Source organism: Morone saxatilis, unplaced genomic scaffold, assembly GCF_004916995.1.
Source record: "Morone saxatilis isolate NCDOM2014 unplaced genomic scaffold, NCSU_SB_2.0 Contig19, whole genome shotgun sequence".
Taxonomy (NCBI): domain Eukaryota; kingdom Metazoa; phylum Chordata; class Actinopteri; family Moronidae; genus Morone; species Morone saxatilis.
The window spans coordinates 9,685,515-9,694,889 of record NW_023339751.1 but is presented as its reverse complement, the minus strand read 5'-3'; the positions used below and the strand labels follow the sequence as shown (position 1 = coordinate 9,694,889).

Sequence of the window (9,375 nt, the reverse complement as noted above, 5' to 3'; positions counted from 1 at the left end):
CACACACAACGACACACACACACACACACACACACACACACACACACACACACACACGCACACACACAGAGGCCTGGCTGTATTGCTGTTCTTGGAAAGCGTTTGGGGGTTCCCCGCTGCTCTGCATATACTCTTCCTTTTGTTGGTTGCTTCACAATTGTTTAACGTTGCAATTTTCTTTGTGCAGTTCTTAGTGTGAAAAGAGAACAAATAAGGCAGTTGTGTCAGTGTGTGCCAATGAATGATGGGTTGTGTATAGGTCAGGGGTATTTAGCAAGAGGTTAAGGAGAGTGAACAGAGACTGTGTACATAAATTACTTAGTCTCAGCACCCCATAATGGGTTTTTAATATGTCTTTTAAACACAGGTTGATAAACATATTAATAAGAAATGATAAGATATTAACTCTAATTGACTTCTAGCTTGTTTCCAGACCACTGAACTGCCTGCAAGATTGTCAAATGTGGTCTTGGCTGTTCAGCTTTTCTGCTGTGACCAAACGAAACTGTATCAGATGTATCAGGCAGTAAAAGCAGCAGAAGACACACAATGGATAACATGATGCACACATAATGTTTTCTAAAATACGTATCTTGCCCTGGAAAGAACAATTTAAAAAAGTTTGATTATAGACATTATAGGGAGGCTTTACAACAATGCAATATAAGAGTCCTGAAATATGCTGTTTTTCTTAACCTTAAAATTTAAAATTTTGTTGAAACTGTCATAAAGACTTTAATTAAATGCTACAATAATTACTGAGGGCCAATCTATGATGTTTTATTGGACTGCTTTAAACTGTATGGCATTCCTGTTATTATGTCCATTCACTGTTGACCACAAAATGGAAAGTTTGTCAAGCAGACAAATTGCAGCCGAGTTGTACTCATCTGACGAGGTGAGGGGCTACATTTAACAGGCATCTCTTGACAATGTGAGCAGTTAGCAGTTAATGTAAGTAAACCACAACTCTGACCTTTACACTGTGGTTAACCACATGCTAAACCCCACATCTGATCAGCGCACGCAGCAGGTTAACAGGTTGGCTGTTAGGGAGCTGTTATAGTACAGACTCTCTACAGATGTGTCCACGCAAGCCTTTTCACACCCAACAGCGCCATGTTTATGGGAAAAAAATAATACTGTGCAAAGGTGAAAAACAGATTTAGGCTCATCTGCTTTCCTCAAGTTCAGATGTGAGGACAGGACGCAGACAAATGAACCAGGGTCAGAAACCAGAGGCCAGAGAGCAGTGTCTAACAAGACTTAATTTACTGTGCAGATTGTCTGCTGATAGAAAAGCAGCAGAAATCACTCAACCAGAAGTTCTGAATTTGTGATTTTAGAGATGTGGGAGAGGATAAATCATCTCTGCCTGCAATATCTTCTGAATAAGAGTAGTCCAACTATGTCAGTCGGGTGTATGCTTTGTTGTGAGATCTACAGACTGAAATGTTCAGACTGAGGGGTTCCCTGGATTAAAGTTACAACTTCGTTTTCTCTTTGTTTACCCATATAATGTCAGCTCTTCTGTTTCTGGTTCTGTGGTCAATGCATGTCGGAGATGCCTGAGGTTGTGTGGCTTCCTTAGCGGGACATTGCCCTGAATATAGGGCAGGGCGTTGTCTGATGGCTCAGTCTGACTCAAACCTCTATGCTTTTCTGTCATAAAACTAGTGAAAGGTGAACTGTGCTTCTCTGTCAGGTGCAGCCACACATAATGTAGCCACACATGCTATAGCAGCATCTGAAAATCTCTATTGAACCCCTGTATCCAGTGCATCCCACAGTGACAGATGACTTCCCTTCCGATCAATCCAGTTAAATCAGAAAAGAGATCAGACGTGTGTAAAGAAATATTTGTTACTGCATGTGATTTTAATTAATTCTTACTTGTTCAGGTTTTTTATTGTAGCTACATACTGGCACAGACTAAATAAGTTCTACTGCAACCGAATTCTGTAGTAAATTTTCTCCTGAGGCTTGCATTAAAGTAAACCCAGGGTGCTGACATCATGTATTTTTCGGAGTTTTGAATGTAGCCAGCTCAGCAAGACTCTTACCTTTTTACTCCTCACACTCATACACAGAGAGCGATATTGTTGAGTGTGGTTTGGCTGTGTGAGCTCATTGTTTTGAGATGGAAATGCCAGAGGATTGGGGTCACACTCAAACGCACATAGGCGCAACTTACAGCAAATAGCGTAGAGTCTGAAAATACATGCTACACTTTTCAGTTCGCCCTTTGTCTTTTAATTAAAAAAAAACTGTTGCTCCTGCTTTATTTAGTTATTTCCACTGCCAGATAGCGTGGACAGCATGTCTGAGCTGAATGTGTGCGGCTGTTAGGGAATTCCTTGGAAAGAAGAATTCCATGGAACATTTTCAGAGTACACTAGAAATCCCCTTTTGTGTTTGATCCTCTCTTGTCAGTGACCAGGGTTGCACAAACGCTGTTTGTGATACGCTGTTCAAGGCCAAATGGTGTACAACCCAATGCATAGTTTCACTGTTTTGCCAGGTGGTAGGTAGATTTGTTTCTCTGTACTTCTCTGTCTGCCCGAACCAAGTGAAGGTTAAATCGATGTTAATAAATTCCCTTGCACAGATAGCAAAAAAGGTTAATGCAATCTGAGTCCCAAGTCTGCTAGAAATAGTGCAATATTTGAAATTTTGTCTTGTTTCACCACCTTACACTTGATTGGCTTGCCCTTTGCAAGGGGACACCGCCCAGTTATGCTATAGGGCTTTAACATTTTGCCAAAGGACACCTAGACAAGGAGGATGCTTGCTGAGAAAGGGTCTCAAACCACTAACCACAAGGCAAACATGATTAGTTAAAAAAAACTAACATGTCTCAACTTTCACCCGATTATCAGCCAAAATGGGGCCCTGGGTCTTTCCACAGACAATTCTAACATGGAGAGTGTGTTGAAGAACATCTTTAGTTACCTGTCAGCTGTATGGTGCCGGTACCATTGGACGATGCTTTCCATGTGTTCCTGTGTTTGCGAATTTCCTGAACTCTACAGCTGTAGAAACCCTGATCCATCCCTTTCACGTTTAGAATCCACAGCCGGTACACCTCTCCCTCTGTTTCCTCATACAGACGAAACTTTGGCTGGGGGAAACGACGTGTGTAGTTCCCATACAACTTCATTTTCTTTATGCCCATCTTCACAATCAGAAACTGAGAGGGCTCGGGTGCAGGAGGAGAGGGGGACGGAGGGGAGGGAGGAGGCGCGAGAGTGGGAGCGGAAAGAGGAGAGAAGAACCAGCGAAGGATGAGGACACTGCCGCTTCTCTTCCTCTGAGATACCAGGCAGGAGAGTGTCAAGTTGTCTTTTTCTGTTACCATGACAACGGGCCCGGGGGTCACTGTCACATTCAGGGCGTGACATACCTCTGTTGACAAAAGAAATAATTTTTTTGTTTGGGTGTTGTTGTAAACACAGATCCCATATTCTATTGATTAGGTAACGTGTATTATATTACATATTGTATTAGGCTATGTATCGTTAATATTGTTTGCAAGCATGTTATGCGTATACTGTTTTATGACAGAATAAAATCAAACCAAATATAATAAAACTTATTCATTTCAAAACACAAGGGCACTCACAGAGGACTATGATCTGATGGCTTGTGTGACTCCTCCCTGCTTTTTAAATTAGTAATTAACTAGAGCTGGTAATGTGCCCCGCATGGAAAAAGTCTTCAGTTCATTTTTGCAAGATGTTTGATATCCTGCCAGTTAAACATAATTGTAGCATTTAGACAAAGTAAGTTTATATGCACACCCACAGTTGCTGATGGATTTATAGTGTTAGAGCTCACACTATCACTGGTTCTACTTATATATGTCATTCCATCACTGGATGGGAATTCAGTCTGTAACAGCTTGAAAGTGTAAGAGGACTAAGAATGAGGAAACTAAAACATACTTTGTTGTCCCTCTATCTTACTTCCCTGTAGGTAGTTGCGTTTTATTTTGCTGCCAGCTGGGTCAGGTCTGTCTAGAAGAGACATGGAGTCTGGACACAATATGTGTGATCAGACAGAGAAAGAGAATCTACAGGTGGGAAACATTCATCTTTAGCACGGTACACCCCAAACAAGGCAAAGAGAAACGCGACAAGTTAACAGGGACCATCTGGGCTGCATTGCTGGGGTTTTTTCTGTTGATGTTGTTGTTATGTTGGTTGGGGAATCTCCCTTAGGGTCTGTCTTACACTATTTAATGTGACAACAAAAGCAGCAACTTGAAGGACTTAAACTAAACACGAAACTGAACATAATCAAAAGATTACAGGGCAGAAAATATGAGTTGTAAAGTCCACTTTATGTCAGTTTTTAGAATGCAAATTATACTGCGGTTTTCTCTGATCACTGAGAACAAACTTGCTTAACTGAAGCGCAACTGGTTTGATTTTAAACAATTTCCCCAGTTTGCAAGACACCTTTTGTTACTTCAATATTGACAATAATGTAATAATGCACCAGCCTAATAGCCATTGTTAGGTGGTGTTTTCCTTGTATGTTTGACATTATTGTTTTGCCAAAGTTCCATAAGAAACTCAAAATGTATGGTTTCACAGTGGTGTATGTTAGACAACAGATCACGTTACTAAACATTCTCTTTCTTTACTTGTTCGCTTTCTTACTGGTGTATATTGCTGTAAACAAGGTAAACTTACCTGTGACCAGAGCCTTAGTCAGGACAAGGACCACTATAGAGAAGTACATTTTCCACAGTCAGCGAATCCATAAACCCAGGCAACTGCACAGCACTTACACAAGCAGCTACATTGAAAACAGAGCCTGACTGCACAACCCACCAGAGCCCTTACCCACCATTAACTCTTCTCCTCTTTCTCCTCTTTTCTGTGTAATATGAAACAGTAAATGCTCTGTTCCCACTTAGAAACTCCCACTCACTCTCCCAGCACTCTCTCTCTCTCACTCGGACCGTCTCTCCCTGTCTCTCTCCCCCTCTCTCTCTCTCTTTCTCTGTGTGTCCTGCAAAACGTAGGAAATGTCATTTCCTGTGTTCCTGTGAAGACTCTTGGACCGTGGCCCAAAACCTCAGACCTCTAAAGCGATGGTCAAGTCTTGTGGTTTGTATGTGTGTGTGTATGTGTGTGCGTGCGTGTGCGTGTGCATGCCTGTTTCACACTGTGTGTCATTTTGAGAAGCATATACAATAAAGCGCTGAACATGCAATTCCATCACCCAAGTTACTCTCAAAGTCTAGGGATAATCCTCGCCCTGCATCTCCCAATAAAGTTTACAAAGAGCAAAGCTGTTGTTCATGTATGCACGCTGTTGGTTTCTGTGTCTGCATGCATGTGTTCATGTATTTATATGGATGTGCGTGTGTGTGCTGGGACCTCTCCCTGTCTGGCTGCTGGACAGAGTGGCATGGGCTTGTCTCTGGCTGTGGTTGTCAGACTGTCCCAGCGGTATGAAGCCTGCTGCTTTATTGGGCAGGCTAAACTGCTGAGGCAGGGCTTCTTGCTGGCGCTTCGAGCTCTGCCAAAGCCAAATGGAATTACACAACAGATTTAACCCTTCAGGTTGTACGTAGAAAAGCATGAATTCAGTGGAAAATGTAGGTGGGTGGGTTGATAAGGCGGTTTAATCCTTTCTAACTTTGACAAAATCTTTAGTTTTTTCTTTAGTACAGGTTGTATCAAAAGAGAGTTGTGTGTGTAAAGACACTGAAGATATATAATGTCTTCTTAGCAACATCTTTTTGTTGGGGTTTCCCTCAAGTTTTCCTTTACATAAGTCTTAAGTTCAAGTCTTTGCTTCACTGGAGGAATCGCTCTCCTCTGCCCTACAGTGGTCAAAGCAGGTTATTGCTTCTCAGGGGATCAACATTACTTGTGTTTATCATGAAACTGGGGAGTGTAAGCAGGCAGGCTCACCACAGCCATGTACATTTAATCTCAGTTTGTGACTCAAGGCAAATCAAAGAAAAGACATTTCACACAGTATTATATCTATCATTGGATCCCATAGGTATAGTAGACGAGGATTTAACCATTTGCATTAATTCATACAGCAAAAAAAAAGAATGCATACGCATAAAATGTTATTTTCTCTTTTTGTGTTTATGAACTCTCTCAGGACATATAATTGTTTTCTCTCAATAACACGTTGTAATTGTCTTATGCACTCAGTGAAAAGACGCTTCATTTTGATTCATTCAGACCCAGGGTACATTTCATGAGTCAGAACAGGATGCCAGTGACAATAACATTATATTGTTATTACAGTATTTTGAGTAGTAAAATGAAATCAACCTGTGGCAGCAACCTTTATATGTCCCTTTTGTTTATGGATAAGCTTCACAGGGTGATCTTGAAAGATAGTTATTGTGGTGAAAAAATTATTTGGTTGAATGAAGTGTGTTTCTATTGCCCGAATAAGTCCATGTCACACTACTCACAGCAACACAGAAACATTCTCACAAACTTTCAACTTAGAAAATGTACTACCATATGATATTAAACACCATTTCTTCACTTTGACACAGTGGTTGAATACACAAACATTTTACCATCTGCAGATCTTTGATTGACGCTGTGGGCTTAACAATATTTCATGCATCACAAAATGCCAAAAGTAGGATTTCTCCAACAAGAAAAAAAATAACGAAAATTTAAGCAGACCTGCAAGTGTTCGTAGCAGAAACCAACATTTCTCCAAACTACTAAACACTAGTAAACTTGACAAACTGTTGTTTGATGTGATAACGTACCTCTTGGTTTAGGAGGCAACGGGACACTGATCATACTGTATACACAAGAAACATGTCTTAGCTTCTCACATTCAAAAGTCAAATGGAATGGTGAACTTCTCTGTAACACAATAAATAGCTCAACAGCAAATCTCCAAAATCAACAGCAGCAATTTAACATTTCACATGAGCTTTTTGAAACTACAAACCAAAAACATTCTGAGACTATTTTTCCTTGAAAAGTCATTTACAAACATTTTATTTTATCAAATACTTTGAGCTACTTGTCTGCTTTACATGATCAACCCCTTTTGAGTCAAAGCTACCAGTCTTTCTTCTCACCAGTCAGATAGATCCATAAAATCCTCCAGTTCACTCATTGTTATTATATCACGGGGCTGATATCGTGAGTGGGCTGAGTTATCATTTTCACAAATTGAGCTTCCTGCAAGCTGGCTGTTTGTGTCACACTCTGGGAACGACTCATATGGGCCATGTGTGCTGTAAACTGTGTTATATGTTTTGTCTGTATCATTAACCGTGTCCATGTATGGAGTCTTCTCTGGGCTGTAGCGATGCTCTTCAGAATTTTGTCCCATTTCAGGGGCTGGATATCCATAGCTGTGACTCTCCCTGGCAGGCTGTTGGTCCTGGTGGAGAGTTGCAGGGGCTGATGACCTGTTGTGGTGCACAGAGTTGATAGCTGTGGGTTGGTAGCCTTGTGGATACCCATGGTAGCCTTGATAAAGCACAAGGGGCTTGCCAGCTGGAGGATCCTGGGAGAGAGGCTGTTGTTGGGGCTTGACTTGAATTTGGGATTGGCGCTGAGGCTGTATGTACGTTTGCTGGGGCTGGGGCTGGGGCTGTGGTCGGGAGGTGCTCTGGGCAGACTCGCGCACATTTAGCTGAACATACTTTCCCGTCTCGGGGTCAAAGAAAGTTTTTGTTTTCACCGGAACAGGCACGTCCACAACGAAATACTGACCAGAGCCGAGGTCTTGCAGCACCTTTCGCTGGGTCATTGGGTAGGACTGGGGGTAGCTCGACTCTACATGGTACTGGGTCACTGGAGCTGGGTGGTTGGCATGATGGAGAGTGGGAGAAGAGGGAACATCAGCAACTGTCTTAGGAGCAGCAGGGTGGGAAGCAGGGCCAGTAGCGTGAGGCGAGGTAACAGGGATGGAAATGGGAGCAGTAGCATGTGGTGAGGCAGCTGGGAGGGAGATAGGACCAGTGGCATGAGGGGAAGCATAGAAAGAGCTATGAGAAGATTGGTGCTCTGTGTGGGAGGAAGGCAAGCTAGACCCCAATGCTGGAGCATGAGTGAGGGTGACAGGTGGGGAAAAATGAGGGGAAGCCACAGCATGGCGGTTGGAGAAGCGTACCTCAGTGGAGGAGGAAGAGGAGGAAGGAATACCAGAAACCTCTTGAAGAGGTTTCTCAACTCCAGCAGGGCCGTCTGCTTTGGTCAGCTCCTTCTTGATTCTCCGAGTAGTCAGCCGTTTCGCCCTGCGCAATGCTTTCTCACTCTTTGGGGGAACAGCTGGAGGCTTGCCCAGAGAGCGGGACACATCACTGCTGAAGCTGCAGGCTGATTCTGGCCTCTCGTGGTCATACAGGCCTCGTATATCTGCAAGGTCTGCTGCACTGGTGGCATAACTCTCCACATCCTCTGACATGTTGCTGATGACAGAGCGCGAGTCGTCTTCATCCAGAACGATGCTCCTCCTAGAGTAAGGCCTGTAATGTGGGAGAGGGGCTGTGTAATCCTGTGAAGAAGATGCGGGCTGAAAAGGCGAAGATTCTTTGATAGCAGCAAGTCTATTTGACCCTGTGTCGTAATGGACAGGAGTTACAGCACTGTGTCTCATTAGCTCTAGCTCCTCCTCGGCTCTCTCCACTTGGAAATCCTCTACAAGGTTCTTATGGAAGCGTGGTTTGACTGACTTGGTGAAAGAGGAGCCTCTAGTGGTGTTATCCTTCACCTTGAACATTAAGGGCTTGGCTCCCAGAGCAGGAGAAGAGGTGTTGGAGCGGGGCAGAGATGGAGCTGGAGATGCAGGGGCATGAGGCCTAAAAGACCTGATGTGGGAGTCCTCAGTTGACTCAAGCCCTGATGGATTATTTCTTCGTTGGGAAGGTAAAGGGGAGCATAACTGTCTTCCTCTGGGTTTCCTCTCCAGGTCTGTTGAGGTGATGGCATAGTACTGAAGAGCATCCATCCTCTGTGCTGCTCTTTTCTGCTCCTCCATTTGAGCGGCTCTGTCCTTTTCTCTGTAAGCTGCTAACTTTTCTTCTTCTTTAGCCCTGCTCTCATCCTCTCTTTGAGATTGCGTCCGTTCTCGTGCTACTCTCTTCTCCTCCTCTTTCAGTGCTGCTTGGCTCTCCTCCAGGAGTCTGGTCTTCTCCTCTTTGGCCTTCTTGTCTTTGTGAACAGCTCTCATCTCTTCCTCTTCCTTTTGAGTTCTCATCCATTCTTCTCTTCTCTTTCTTTCGCTCCTCTGCTCTTGAATCTGCTGCTCTGTTGTCTTCTGCTCCTGGATCTGTTTGATCCTTTCCTCCTCTGAAATCTGAGCAGTTCTCCTTTGCTGCTCCTCTTTAGCAGTTCTCCTTTGCTGCTCCTCATGAGC

General features: G+C 43.3%; 2 protein-coding genes across 2 annotated transcripts in view; both read right to left on the bottom strand.

Annotated features, from left to right (window-relative positions):
* The window catches only part of vstm4a (V-set and transmembrane domain containing 4a), an 8,578-nt gene extending 3,379 nt beyond the window's left edge, over positions 1-5,199 (bottom strand). The window contains exons 1-2 of the mRNA XM_035664182.1: positions 4,698-5,199; positions 2,953-3,405 (exon numbers count right to left, since the gene is read on the bottom strand). Of these exons, the coding sequence (XP_035520075.1) occupies positions 2,953-3,405; positions 4,698-4,746 (502 nt within the window). The 5' untranslated portion in view covers positions 4,747-5,199. The remainder of the gene's footprint in view (positions 1-2,952; positions 3,406-4,697) is intronic.
* An 896-nt stretch (positions 5,200-6,095) lies between these two features.
* LOC118329859 overlaps positions 6,096-9,375 on the bottom strand; it is a 16,585-nt gene continuing 13,305 nt past the window's right edge. Inside the window, exon 4 of the mRNA XM_035664186.1 lies at positions 6,096-9,366. Coding sequence (XP_035520079.1) covers positions 7,084-9,366 — 2,283 coding nt within the window. The 3' untranslated portion in view covers positions 6,096-7,083. The remainder of the gene's footprint in view (positions 9,367-9,375) is intronic.